At 43.8% G+C, this 15,391-nt stretch overlaps 1 protein-coding gene across 9 annotated transcripts in view; it reads right to left on the bottom strand.

Annotated features, from left to right (window-relative positions):
* The window catches only part of cacna1g (calcium channel, voltage-dependent, T type, alpha 1G subunit), a 219,363-nt gene extending 208,225 nt beyond the window's left edge, over nt 1–11,138 (bottom strand). For 8 of the 9 annotated variants that reach the window (XM_058621893.1, XM_058621889.1, XM_058621896.1 and 5 more), the window contains exons 1-2: nt 5,998–6,749; nt 5,164–5,498 (exon numbers count right to left, since the gene is read on the bottom strand). In XM_058621893.1, coding sequence (XP_058477876.1) covers nt 5,164–5,491 — 328 coding nt within the window. In that variant the 5' untranslated portion in view covers nt 5,492–5,498; nt 5,998–6,749. Of the gene's footprint in view, nt 1–5,163; nt 5,499–5,997; nt 6,750–10,754 lie in introns of those variants that run through there. The other variant, XM_058621890.1, reaches the window with a different exon arrangement.
* Nucleotides 11,139–15,391: the final 4,253 nt, after the last annotated feature.

Here is a 15,391-nt window from a genome sequence, read left to right as displayed (position 1 = left end):
CTTAAAAAATGCTCTCTGAAATCCCACACGGCTCTTCAACAGCGCCTCACTTTTTGTTTTATTTCATCTTCCCCCTGACTGCTACCGGTTTTGGAGGCTGTCAGAGATGACACACGCACACACGCGCCACTGCTCGGTCTGCAGCCAAAGTAACGTTTAACCTTTTCTACCACTTTATCCTCCACACGACAGTCACTGAGGGGGCTGTACCAGCTGACAGAGGGCGGAAGGCGGGGCCGCCAGTCCATCGCAGGACCAACATACTGACGATTGTTTTTATAATCGATCAATCTGTCGATTGTTTTCTCTACACTTCATCGATTTGCATTTAGCTTTGTATTACTAGAATAGGGGTAGTACTTTTGAAAAAGTGTGCTTCCCAACCTCAGTTTCCCCTGAGTTGAGAAATATCTTCATTCTTTTTTTTGTTACCTGCCCACCAGTGACACTTGGTCTGAGCCTTGAAACTGCAACGCTAAGTCCGTACTTTTTAGACCCACATCCAATGAAAGATGGGTGGATGGATGATGGATGGATGGATGGATGGGAGGAAAAACCCAGAGAAAAGGTCCTTGGTCGAACCGGTATCCAAACTAGTGACCTTCTTATTGTGAGGCAGTAATGCTAGCTACTGCACACCCATGTGAGCCACTTCTAGCTCCAGTAAAATAAAACAAGCAGGAGAAAAGAGAAGCTAAGGAGAAGGAGGAGGAAGAGAAGGAGGGGGGGTAAACAGGCAACAGGGAGAGCAGGAGAAAATGTTCTGCTGATTAAGTAAGTGCTCACTTCAGCTTCCATTATTTGAAAGACGCATCACAACAACGAGCAACAAATGCGAAAGCCCGGGGTTTTTTGTTGAAAAGCAAACTGAGCAAGTGAAACAGGAGTGGAAAAAAAAAAAAACAGTAGCAAAATTTCACCAAAATCCCTCCTCTCTTCCCCTGAGGAAAAAGTGCTTCTTGACGGCCTTCCCTTTCGGCTGTTTCAACGTGATGACAAACACCTACAGCCACGGCCAGGTGTCCTCCCTCCCTCCCTCCCTCCCTCACTGCTCCGGGCCGTGTAATCCTCTGTTTAAATCAGAGTGAGCGGAGGATAGAGCGCACTGGACCACTTCCCAAACTCCCCTTCTCCTCCTCCTCCTGCTCCTCCTCCATCTCCATCTTGGCACCAAACACAGCTCCCCACCAGAGAGGAGACACCTACGGGATTACTGTGTGTGTATATGCTGTTTAAACAAACTGACTCACACACACACAAACAATCTCACTCTCTCACAATCAGACACAGTTTCTGCAGGAATCATTAGCAAAAAAAAACCAGCAGTGGGAATTTCAACATCCCAGGGGTCTTCAATTATACCCTAAATACCTCAGCAAGTATCCAGGGGTCCTAATTACTTCAGACTGTTGGAGATGGCTGTGGGCCGCCCAAGGCCGAGGGCTCTCCGAGTGTGTGCCTGTTTAGAACAGATTCTAGCCTCGAGATCAGTGGAGTTCTCCTTGCAGCAGACAGAGGAAGCAGCCTCCGAGCATCGGAGTCGAAGGTGCTGCTGCTGCTGCTCTGTGGTTGTATTTATAGCAGGAGAAAGAAAGAGAGGCGACTGCAGGATTAATCCTCGGAGCAGAGAAAGAGAGAGAGACGTGGTGTCGAGGGGCATCAGCAGCAGCAGAGGAAGGCCATGGATCAAGAGAGGAAGAGTTACAAATATAGCTAAACATACATCTGGTCTCTTGGATACGAGGTGTCAGCGTACGCACAGAGACTCAAACACATCGATCTGCGGCCACGTCATAAACCATTACAGAAGCACTGACCTTTCCCTGAGTCGCTGCAGATAAACATGAATAAGCAAACGAGCGGACGTCTAAATATGACGCGCCACAGTCCCGGCGAGACGTGTAACAAACAGAGTGTTCGTGGATTATCCAACAGTGTCTTCCACGCTTTCAAATCCAGGTGCTGGGAAAAGGTCTCGCTGCAGAGATCCAGATCCAACCATAGAGAATCAACTTTAAAAAAAAAAGCACAAACTTAGCATCTTTAAGTGTCGAAAAGCCACGACTTCAGGGCAAACTAGTGACTGTGATGCAACCTCTTCTAACTTTTGCGTCGAATGTGGTCTCTGTTCCGTCTGCGATGTCGTTTTCACGACGTGCTTCGGTGACGCAAGCGGGCTGCGTGTGCAGGTCAGCATTTAAAATGCTGCCGTAGAGACACTTTGCAATGTGCAGGTGTGGGGGGGGGGGGGGGGGGGTAAAATAGGTCACGTACAGGAACAAGAAAGTACAGTGAAACCTTTACGGAGCAAAGGGATACAAACAAATCACAGAAGATAATTTGATAAATCAGTGAATTCCACGAAAAAAGGGTTTGGTTTGGTTTCCCATAATTCATTAGAAAGAAACTGCAAGCGAGGTGATGTCTAAATAAAGTTAACAGTTCCAATTTCTACACTCTCCACTTTCACGTTACACTGTAATGTGAAAATATCACAATGGACTTTTGTGCCATTCACTGACTTAATTCATATGGAAGTTATTATGCAAAATTTGAATAATGGCAACATTTAACTGCACTTTTTAGGTTGCCTGTAATCTGTGATTGATTTAGGATTAGTTAGGCTAATCCCCCCTTACTGTACATAAGTGATAAGACAAGATAGGATGAGAGTACTGTCGTACAACCCATCCTTCACAACAGTAAACCAGATCAGTAAAAGTCAAACCAAATACAGATGCGGATGCACGTGAGTGTTGGTTTGAGGCTTCCCTGACTTGGGGAAACCAGTCACCAACTGTATCAAAGCCCAACATGGCTCCCTGTGGAGCCACAAGTGGCCCCCACGGCTCCAAAGGGTCTATTTGTAAGACCTTTAAAAATGTGACATTTACAGACATGTAAATTCAGCCGCGATCGATGTGAGACTGGGACTAAAAGATAAAGAAGGGGGGGAAGAAAGGAGGAAGACAGAGGAGGAGGAGGAAGGTGTGCAAGAGCAACATCATGGACGTTTATGGAGGGAAAGGGAGCGGGGAAGATAATTGACGTTTCAATTAAAAGCGGTGACAAAAGCAAGAGCGTTAGCGACAATATAAAAGGCAGAAGAAGGGATGGATGGGCAGATGGTGGGAGGCAGACAAGGGAGAAGGAAACGGAGGGTGTCGGAATGAGCAGCGAACAAACAAAACAAAAGGCTGCATGTCATGAATCCGCAGACAGAACTCGCGACCACAGAGAGAAGAGAAGAACAAACACACAGCGTTAGAAAAGAGTCTCCGGTGCCTCCTTTTCTCCCCAGAGAGGTGAATCAGTGCAGGTCTGTTCACTTAGGAATCAATAACACACAATAACACGCTTCAGTGGCAGGAATGATTCAATAAGGCTCTGAGACTTGAACAGACCCCACCCCCCTCCCTTGTAAACTCCCCCCCATACCCCCCACCCCCCCAACAACCACTCCTCCTCCTCCTCCAAAAGCAAAGGCCGAGCACTCGGTGAACCACTCCAGGTGTGTATCAATAAACTAATTATCACACGCAGCCTCTCACTGTCCGCCTCCATCACACGAGGTTGATGGATTTTCATCGCTCATGCTGTCGTTATGAGTAATTGATCGGAAGCAGAAACACACACACACACACACACACACACAGGCTCAGAGGAATCAGAGCGTGACGTGGGAACGAGGAAGAAGTCCAACAAACAAACAAACAAACAAACAAACAAACACACCCACAAACTGGGTCTTATACAAGAACTACTCACGGGAACAGAAACACAACATTTCCAAAAATGTGATCCGACGTTATTAACTCATGGACTGCATTATGTCATGGCTCTGACGCATTAAAGCTCTAGTCTGTAACTTCTGCTGCCACCGCCCGAGATCCCGAGCCTCAGGTGAGTCTGCAGAGCTTTCTATAGGTCCAAACTTTCTCTTTCAACGTTTACTTAAAGGTTTTAGGGCTTTTTTTTGTTTTGTTTTTTTAATTAAATCTTTATTTAACCAGGAAGAAACCATTAAGATCGAAATCTCTCTATCAAGGGTGAACCTGGAGAGTGATCGGCGGCACACGTCATAGTAAATATCAGCTTTAGCAGACTGGTTACAAACAATAAGGTTCTCCTTCAAGATTTGTTCCACCTCACCTTGTGTTTCAGAGAATTCCTTAACCTACAGTTTTCCTGCCGTCTCACCTACAAATATCACTGCTGCTGTGAGTCGTTTATAAATATAAAAACATTGCTGTTGTCATGGAGACAGCCAGGCCCATAAAATAACTACTCATCATGCGTTAGGCTCAAAGATGAAGCAGCGATTCTTAAAATTGAAATGATGCACAGTAACAGCACGAGTACGTATTTGTCTTTATAACGAGCTCATTACACATTATTGTTAGCTTAAGGCAGCAAAACGTGCGTTTGTTTCTGACTGAAGACGTTTTGAGACACTTTAGCCTGATCAAGATACGATGTTTTGGCCCCAATATACAATTGCACTTGCAACACACTTTGCTTTGTAACTCGTGAAATCCCAATAAATCACTCCATGCCATCATTTCCAGGAGGACATCCTGAACTCCAGAGCTTCCAAGACAATTTACAGATTAACAGGTTGTGAATTTGACTCAATGTCAAACTCAAACAGCAGCACATTTTTATAAATACGGGGATGAAGTGTTGCAAAAGGACGGACTTTCAACCAAAAACAGAGGCTCGACGCGTTACTACTCTACTGATATTGCCCACTAAAGAGCACACAACACCTTCACCGTGCAGAATACTGTCCTGAAGTACGCAGCAGATTCCTGAATCGTTTGTGGGAACCTTCCATCGTAAGAATAAATGTGATAAAATGAGTTTAAGAAGACAAACAGCTGTGATGGGACACACCTCAAAACTTTTTTTTCTTAAATTAGGTCATAAAGCTTGTTGACTGGATACACACATGTTTATATGAAGGAGGTATAAACACAATCAACACACATGAATCTATTGTGTCCATGTGCTCACTGAAAAACCCACGAGGTCAACTGGAAAAAGCAGCAAACAGGTGTTTTCTTACCTGCCACAGATGAGTGTCGCGCATGCGCGCACATGAGCCGGACTCCTTGGGCATTGGGTTTGAATTTTTTTTTTTTTTTTTTAAAAAAGGATATGGGTTGCACACCATCTTGAGACACCAGCTCCGAGGCCGCGTGGTCTGTTTCAGGTAGAAGAAGACCACGGGGGCCAGCGTGGGGTAAGGCAGCGTGTCCTCGCCGCTCGCAGACGCTTCCTCCCCGCCTATGGAGACCCTGTCGGGCGCCGGGGGCGCCAGGGGCACCGGGGACGCCGGCTCCACGGCGACCTCAGCGCTCTCCCCGCTGCCTATCCCGACCCCGGACAGGTCGTTGAGCCGGATGAAAGTCCTCGGCAGAGAGGAGCGACCCTCCGAGCCCCGGGCGTCGGAGCCCTCGGAGAGATTTCCCCCATCCTCGGCCATCATTCACCTCCTGCACGAGGGGGAGAAAATACGCATATGATCAGATGGCACAGTGAATAACGCACTGAAAAGCGCAAGTGTCAGCAGCAGACTGTGCACATGTTGGCTGCAAAGATTTAGATTTGGGAAATAGGAGAATTTTAATCAGCTTATTTTTGATATTTCACTTTTTAAAGATGCAAAAGTATGCCGCAAAATACAATTAAATCAAAAATAATGCAGTAAGTGGTGGAGGAAAATGCGCACACATCCTCGATTTTGTTGATTTTAAATCGAATATTTGATACAGACATATTATAGATGGCTATATATCGAATGTTTGCTGTCATGAGATAAAAAACACAAAAACAATAAGCACCTCCAAAAAAATGAATTAAACGCAGTGCCAAAACCACCCCCTCTTTCTCTCTGCAGCAACTAAATCATGCCACCGTTCATCTCCAAACTTCAGCAGCATCATCCATCAGCAGCGGCAGTTTATTTGTTTACTGCACGAGCATCTTCTTTACCTGTAATGGATTCTGAAAATGTGCCCAAAGCGCGCTCAGTCATCGCATGATCAGTTTGTGTCGTGGCTGTAAAGTCCACACCAGCCTGAAGAAGGGGGAAAAAACACCCAGTTGGCGAGAAGGAGAGGATGAGATGAAGGTCTTGGTGTTGGGGTTTTTATTTGGTGCGTCTTGAGAGACGCCGATCGTTTCCAGGTTGTGCCGTCGACGCGCAGACACGGTGCGCCCAAGCCCCGGTCTCCTGCCTCTCCAGGAACCTCAGCACTACTTCATCATCATCATCCTCTGTTAGAAAGAATCAAAAAAGGAACAGGAAGATGTTCACTTTAGCTGCAATCGGTGTTTGTTAAAATACTGACGCCGCGCGCAAACTTCTTGGCGATCCACCTCCTCCTGCGCAGAGCTGATGGAAGAGCCGCAAAAAGAGAGAGAAATAAAATGACAATTCGATTCGTTTCCCCGCGCTTTCTTCCACCAAATTAAGAATCCACTACTTTTCCTTGCATCCACAGGCGGTTTGAAGTACATACATCCCGCATTAGGGTCGTTAAAGATCCACGGAGATGCTGCCGCTGCGCATCCTGTCGCTGGGCACAAACAGGCACCAAAAGACGCAGGCTTTGATATTCTCTAACACCACAGCGTGCCTCCAAGCTCCATTGTTGCGCATACGGAACCAGGCGTGCGCTCCTGCTCTCGCTCTCGTCTCTTCCAGACTGTGTTCGGTCTGGGTTCCGTCCATCAGCGGAGAAGCTCTCACAGCTGGACACGGGGTTCCTAACTTCTCACGTCCCCGCCCAAAGAGCGCACGCTCTGCGCCAATGGGCGCGCGTCCTGACGGCGGAGCGCGCTCCTCATTGGCTGAGCTCCGCGTCAGTGCGAGCGGCGCCGAGGAGCGGAGGGGGGGAGAGGGAGCGGGGGTCTAACAGCTGGAATCTTCTTGTCAACTGTGAGCCAATGAAAAGCAAGGGAGTGGTGGCATCCAGCAGACTCGCGGCGTGATTGGTCCAAAGCTTTATTACAGGGAATTTTGAGAAGGAGGGGGAAAGTTACCACATGGTGCAATGTGACTCCAACCGGCTGAGGATAAACTGAGAAGTACAGTATATAACAAAAGAATAAACAAACACCAAAACCTGATAATTTTATACCTCAAAATAATATTTTAACGTTCAGTTTAAAAAGTACAAAATTCACATATCTGTATTTATATTTCCAGCAACTTTTACTTTTATTCCACTACGTTTCCGCTAACTATCTTTGTTACTCGTTACTACCAAATAAAATCAGAAGAAGAGTTGGTATTATGGTCTGTATTTATATAGAGCTTTTCTAGTCTTGATGAGCTGCTTTACATGACAGTTTTCACCCAGTCACACGCTTCAACATGGTGTTGAACAGTGTCTTGCTCAAGGACACATATGGACTAGCAGAGCCTGGAATTGAACCCACAACCTTCCAGTTGAAAGACAACTCGCCCTACCACTAACACCTCACTTTTTTAATACTTTTACTTCTAAAATGTAAGTACATTTTATATCAAAAAATGACGTTCGATACTTAAGTACAGTAAATGTCATATACATATAAATGTCTAGACTTTTACTTAAGTAACATTATAAAAAAAAGTGACTTCAACTTCTACCAAAGTCCTTTTCTGGTAGATAACCAATACAGCCTTGTGTGTGCGTGAAAGATTACACTGCGGTGATTGCTACCTGTCAAGGCTGCTGCCCAAGGTGATATACTGGACCAATTGTGAAACTTTTTTGTAAGTACTATTAGAAAAAAAGATCAAAAATAGGACAAAAAAAGTCGGAAAATAGCAGAATTCCCCTTTAAATATGAACAAATGTCAGAAAGACAGACGGACAAAAGGTTCAGAAGTGAGTTCTGCTGCTCAAAAAACTGCTCATTCAAGTGCTTCTTGCCCCGCCCACCCCGGCGCTGTTGCTGTATAACCACACAAGCGCTCCCTCAGTCAGGTCTGATAGTCTTGCCTCACAGAGCCTGATTTCCAATGTCCAACATACACACTGCAGCTTTAACTTCATTAAATGTTTATGTTTATAAAAAAAAGACATAATAACATTAATAACGTTTCACATTGTCGTTTTCTGGGAGCACTTTGGGAAATGATCACATTTCATTGAGTGCAGTCATTGTAAAAAAAGTGAAAGAAAGGCTTTAAAAAAAACAACTGGCATTGTTGTTTAAATATGTTTGTCAAAGAAATAACAATGATGGCAATTCTTATTTTCTCCTGTGTAAGCTGCCAGATTTGGAGGAACCTGCAGTGGCATGAATGCTGGTGGCCACTAGGGGAAGATGTTTCCTCAGGCCATCTGTCTTAATAACACACACATACACACATACATACACACACACACACACACACACACAGGTTTGAGCAGCTATCTTAGTTGGGACACCGTTCATTTAGGCAGCCTAAACTAAACACTATCCTTAATTGCAACCATAACCAGGTAACGCCTGGTCCACATCTTAATCCTGAATTTAACGAGAGCTTTAACAAATTAGGTTCTGCCTCATTAGGACCAGGCTTTGGTCCCCATGAGGACAACTGGTCCTGGAAAAGTCAACAGCTGAATCAGGGGAACGAGATACAGCCAGAGGCAGAGCAACTAGTTTTACTTTGTCTCCACATTGCAATGCTGTCCTTCTGTCCACATTACTCTCTACATCGCAGCAGCAGCAGCAAATGTTCTTTGTATTCATTGCGGTGATATGATCATCGATCCAAGAGCAGGAGGAAATCAATGAGGAGGACCATTGTCTGTTTAATGGCATCTGTTGCAGCCAGCACACCAGCAGCAGCAAATATTAATCACACACAACACTGTTTACACGCAGCTGATAATCACATGTGCATGCATGACCTAAAAAGACAGAAGAAAGAAAACACCTGCATGTAAGCACCAGAGACAAAGAGAGGAAAAGTCAGCGTTCAACTCTGACCCTAATTGGACTGATTGCTTTATTGTGACTCTTAAAACAAGGTTCCCATTAAAATATATTGATTAAACACTGCTTTTACCTATGAGGCAGGAACGAGGCGCCGCTCTGAATACATAACACAAAAGGTAACGCAATTAAGACCCGGTTATTCGTGACTCTAAATACGACATCCATTCATAATATGAAATACCAATGAGCATTTATTATTCATAAAATGGAATAAGGCATGGGCATTTCAACACCAAGTGCTTCTGGACGACTTCCCAAGGCGAGTGTTCATGAACGGTTGATGAATGGTGTTTGTTTGTGCCGGCTACTTCCCACTAAGACCCCAATTTATCAGAGCTGAGTGATTGCGGGGAGAAACTGCCGTGACCTGAGCGGCAGCGCGGTTCACTTCGCTGTTCAGCTGCAGATGACTGCAACAACTGAGCTCACTGACATCCAAACAAAACCCAATCTCCACCTAGCATTACAGTACAGTTCAGCTTGCACAGAATAAATCCTAATCTTATCGTGGACTTGTTTTAGTCTTTGTCTCTACCCAGTCTTAGTCCCTAGTACTCCAGGTCTTGATTAAACTCTGGTCTTGGTCTTTGTCTTGTTCTTGACTAGGCCTCAATCTATGAATAATCCAGGTCTAGGTTAAACTCTGGTTTTAGTCTTGATTTCCACTTGGTCTCAATCCCTAAAAGTTCAGGTCTGGGTTAAACTCTGGTCTTGCTCTTGTCTCGATCGCAACTTGGTCTCAGTCCCTAAAGATGCAGGTCTGGTTAAACTCTGGTCTCGAAACTCTGTCTTGATCTTGGCTCAGTCTCAATCTCTGAATAATCCAGATCTGGGTTGAACTCTGGTCTTGGTCTTAGTCCCTAAAAGACCAGGTCTAGGTTAAACTCTGGTCTAGGTCTTTGTCTTGATCTAGACTCGGTCTCAATCTCTAAATAACCCAGTTCTGGGTTAAACTCTTGTCCTGGTCTTTGTCTTGATCTCAACGGTCTCAGCCCTAAAAGTCCGGGTCTCTGGTCTCTAAACTCTGGCCTTGGTCTTGATTCAGTCAGTCATTTCCTGCAAGGTCTCAGGTAAGTTCTGGTCTTGTTAGTGTGGTCATGATTACAGCACTTTAAAGAAACTTTCAGATCTTTGGTCCCACAGTTTCTCAGACTCTTTGCTCCAGGCCCTGACCTTTTTTGTTATTTATCAGTAAAATAATAACCATGAAAGTTGTTCAGTGCAATGTAAGGAGCTCACAGACCCTTATTTCTGATTCTCAGATATACTGGACAATCAAAAAACTGGTACGCCTGAGAAGGTTCTCAGTCATCCAGGTCATTGTATCTTCACAAGTGTCGAAAAAGGGCAACTGGACTTGTTTTGAGTTTTGTTTTGGACATTTCACTTCAGATCTTGGACAGTTCTGAAGAAACAAATACCCCCCCCCCCCCTTAGAAGAGAGGTGAAAACATCTCCAACAAAAGTCAAACAAGTCCAATCACCTATGTTTACACTCTGGAATACTCTAGACTTTCATTGGTTTCCGTCACACAAATATTTGGTCCAAGATTTCAACATTTTCAACTTGCATTCACACATTTTCACATCTAATCGTGTTGACTTTGTATGTAATTTGCTTGAAAACACCACGAGAATGATGACGACAACATCAGTGAACCGCCCTCGTGCTGTCTGAGGAATTTGTCTGGACTGCAGCTATGACTGCCTCTAAAAAACAGTCAATATAACAAAAAAAAAAGAAAGAAAGAAGAAGACGACACACTTACCAAACACACACTCACATTGCTGGACAAAGCTGCCGGATAGAACGCGGCTGGCAACCAGATGCAAGAGGCGACCGCCCCTATTCTCACTTTTCTATTTTTCTATTTAATGATAAAGAAGAAAAAACAGAGCGTGTCAGTTTATTTTACCTCACATGCGATCCAGACAAATACAGTAATACAATGCACTCGCAGTGACTCATGCAGTGTTGTCCATGTGTGTGGGCGTGTTATGGGAGCCTGAAGATGGTCGACAACAATATCAGTCGTTTAAAAACAAAAATCACTCCTAATTGAAATATGTTCAACACGAGACTCCAGACTATACAACACTGTGCCTCTGAAGCTTTTCCAGTCCCACTAGCCCACCTAAAAAGAAAAAAAAAAAAGAAATCACACGTGATTTCAGCAATACCGATTCACATGTTGGTAACCTTGGTTACAGAGCAGAGCAGCTCGGAAAGGAACATTTTCAACACTTCATAAATTATATGCCTGTAATGACATGGAGGCAAAAGGATGGAAAAGGGAGAAGAGGGGGGAAATGGAGATTAGGAGATGCACAATAAAAAAGGAGGGGAATTAAAGATATTAAGACAAGGGGGGGGGGGGGGCGGAGGAAGAACAGAGAGACAGGGATGACCATAGAAGGAGATGATGCAGCAAAGGGGGGAGAAGATATCTGAGGTAGACACCAAGGAGAAGGCATCGAAATACAAACAAAGTACAGAAGGCAAATAGGAAGAAGACAAAGTAAGTAGAAGCCGATAGATTAGGGTTCGGAATAGAAACAGAATAAGTTTAGATGTAAGAAGTAAATGGATCCTTCGTGATCGTCAGATAGTTGCCGAGATTACTCTTTTGGATTCCCTCCATCTTTTTAAGCCCAAACTGAGAACAAAAAGTTTGAGACAAAGAAGAAGAAGGAGAAGAAGAAGAAGAAGAAACAGAAGGAGGCCCTTAGCATTTTTTGCCTCCTCCTTTCATCTCTTTCCTCTTTGAGCGTCCACCAGCTCTGTCAGTGTCGGCTCCCACTGAGCTCTGCACTCCCTACGGGACTCTTAGCAAGTCAACCCAGGACAAGCTGCTGTCCCTACAGTGATGCAAGGCTATGTGGGTCCCCATAAGCCTAATAGTTTGGGGCACAAAAGGCATTATACGGTTTTATGGAGGCAGTCTCTGTTGAAGTGTGATGAACTCTTGATGAAGTGAATAAAGGAGGAAACTGAACTGAGGTGTGTGTTATAACAACTTGTGTACTGTTGTTCTAAAGTAAAATGTAGGGGATCAGTATCCATCATTATTATGTCCAAACCAAATGGCAAGCAAATTGTTAAGAGATTCTCAGAAATGAAAAATAATTGATTCATCTATTCCAATTTATCTAGATCCACATAATTGGATTATTACCTAATCCTGGCTAATAGCTAAAAGAGAGCATGTTGTTGTTTACACCACTTTTCTCCAAATCTGACTCATATACAGTATGAAGTAAACAGTTTTACAGCTGCAGACTGGTTTTACCTGACTGACACAGTGATAGAGTCAGTTGTTCAGACACAGTGACAGTGTGGTTATGTGGGTTAAAAGCTGGCAACAGGAACAGGAAGAGCAATTTTGACAATCAATCTCCCCCACGGGGTAAATGTATTGACGGACAGACTAATCCTGGACTCACACATTTTCACACACGCTTGAAAAACACAGTGAATTCCCCAGCCCTTTACATAAAAACCAATAAATCACAATGACATGCCTAACTGCAACCTCAACTACACCCAATTGTCACCCTTATTCTAATATTAATCCTCACTGATTATATTTCTACAACTTAATTAACCACATAACATGCCTTGGAAATCTCTTCTCAATTTTTAAGGGATCTCTGGCACCAGATATTTTGAGAATCCCTGCCCTAGTTTAACCCTAAATCCCCAAAAGTGTCACTCTAAAATTAAAAAAGTTTAAGATATGCTTAGTCCTAAAACCTAAAAACTTCCCCTACCCTAGCTTAGTACCCAAATGGATGAAAAGCCCTGATCTTGCTTCACATAAGATTAATCAAGTTTAAGAACCCCCTTCACAGCTTAATCCTAAAACCCAACACTTTTGTGAATCCCAGTCTTAGTTTAACCATAAAACTGAAAAGGTTTGAGAATTCTCTGTCCTAGGTAAACCCTCAAAGCCCAAAACTTTCCTCTCCTTGGTTTACCTTGAAACCCCTGCTGTTGCGCAATTCTAAAAATGTTAGATTCCCTTCCAAATCTTAACCTTAAAACCAAAAAGGTTTGAGTAGCCATGGCCTATCGCCATATCTAAACTTTCAAAAGAAACCTTTGACATTTTGGGCGGCCCTCACACAAGCGCGTACAAAAAATTTGTATTCCTTAAATACGGCCTTTGTAGATGAGGTAAACGGCATTTTTGTCAGTGCTCCAACTTTTATAACTCAAACAACTTTACACAATGTACTTTTGCAGCTTTGTCAAGACTTCTGTCTCTTTTGGATTCCTTCATTACGGCAACAGTACTAATAGGGTGGCCTGACTTTGTGTGGGTGCTCGAAAACCTCTGACCTCAGAAATGATCTACAGCTGCTACCTGCCAATTGCGCCTGACAAGCGGTCGGTTCGCCTTGTCTATCACATGTCATCGCACACCCACCCACAAAGCGGGCGGATACACGAGTCCACACGCAGACACACACACTAATCAGACACAAACACGCGGACAGGCACACGATCAACACAGCCTGCACCCAGGCATTCAAGAGGAAAATACAGACAGTTCAAAAAGTACTCGTATAAACAGAGAAAAGTTGAGGACTAACACAGAACACACTGCGGGATCAAGTGAATATACTTTCCCTCCTTCTCTTCAGCCTCAGACACAAACTGATTCCACTTCATCACAAGGGGAAAACAGATGAAGGTATTTACGTCCCGTATGTGACAGAGAAGCCTCTCGGCGGCCTTCCCATCAGTGCCAAGTTTTACCGAAATGTCTTGTTTCCATTCCGCACATCAGAAATCGCAGACAGCTCTGAGCTGTATGTAACCCAGCGCAGATTAAATAAAAGACCACGGCCCCAACATTTGTCTCAAGCCATTTCCCAAACCAAAATGAGCGACTGGAAGGAAGATCAATATTTCCATTCGCATGATGGCTCGGGTGGGTGTTTTGAATTATTTGAATAATGGAAAAGAGTAGGAGTCTGCGAGTAGCGTGTGCATATGTGTGTGAGTGTGTGTGTGAGGGAGAGAGAGAGAGACAGGGGACAAAAACATGGGGGAAAGTGAGGGACAGACAGCTTGCATACATGCTGTCTGAAGACATGTATACATTTTGTAAGAGATTGAATTTCCATATGTGTCACTATTGTGGTTCACCCGATTTGTCTTATTGCCGTGTTGTAAAACCTTCACTCCCCCTCGTCTGCTCACATTAACTTAGCGGTTATAGAAGGAGGAAACTATGAGCTTCACATGATATGTATGTAATATACATCAAATTGATCTCAAACACCGATGTTTAAAGGCACTGCCAAGTGACAAATGGAGGAGAAAAGGTAAATAAAAGAGAAGCGAAGCAGTAACAGTGCAGATGCTTCCACACAGTGCAGAAAGTGAGGAGTTTGACAGGTTTAAACATTTTGTGAGGAACATTAGGTCTTAATACTCACAGGCTTTTCAGAGAGAAGTGGAATGAGGGCTTTCTCTGAGCTACATCATCAACTGACAAAATATCTTACCTACTCTAAACTCACCAGGCTTGGCTAAAGCTGAAATGTTATGCTAGCAGCTCTGAAAAGCTTAGCTAGCTGCATAATTACTTAGTGTTTTTCTGAACAACAAATTCCCCTCCCCAAATTCAATAGTTTCTACTTCGCACTTAGCCAAACTTACTTTACGTCGCATCATTACACAAACTCGCCAAACTACCCCGAAGCTGAAACGTGATACTAACTACTAGATACTAGCTTTCCAAAAGCTAACTGCAAAATGACTTCATGTTTTCCTCCTTTCTTAATCACAAACCTTCCTCATAACCACATTTAAAAGTAGTATCTTTTTAGCACTTAGCTAAATGAGCTCAGTCCAGCTAAACTTTCAATAAGAAAACAAAAGGTAGTCAGACACATTTCCGGTTCATTTACACAAATCTATGACCTAAAAAATATGAATCATGCTGATTTAACATCAGTTTATTATTAGGTACATAGCTACCGTATTGTATTACTGTAATTGCTACTGCATGGGCTAGTTGTAGCTTTTATAAAGTGTTGTTGGGCAGTTTCTGACTACTTTCCTGAATAGCACAACATCTGGCCAAACAGTTTCAAGTTGAAAGGAGCTCAATGTAATTTTGTTGAAATTCTTTGTTTAGCCTGACTCAAATGAAATTTACAGATAAACAATGGGATGTGTGGGCCACAGCTGCCGATATAGAAATATGCCGTGAATAACCATGAGGCATGCGGTCGGCAAGAAGCTTTCAAACATACACAGACATTTTCAAGTGAGCTCATGCGAGAACGCAGCAGGAAAAGGATAATTCGGATAATTCACAGCGCCTCACGCCACCCCTCACCTAAATGATCCAGACGTCCTCCTGCTGTTGTGGAAGCATCTGACCAAGAC

Source organism: Solea solea, chromosome 21 (assembly GCF_958295425.1).
Source record: "Solea solea chromosome 21, fSolSol10.1, whole genome shotgun sequence".
NCBI lineage: Eukaryota > Metazoa > Chordata > Actinopteri > Pleuronectiformes > Soleidae > Solea > Solea solea.
This window is presented reverse-complemented; position numbering and strand designations above follow the sequence as displayed.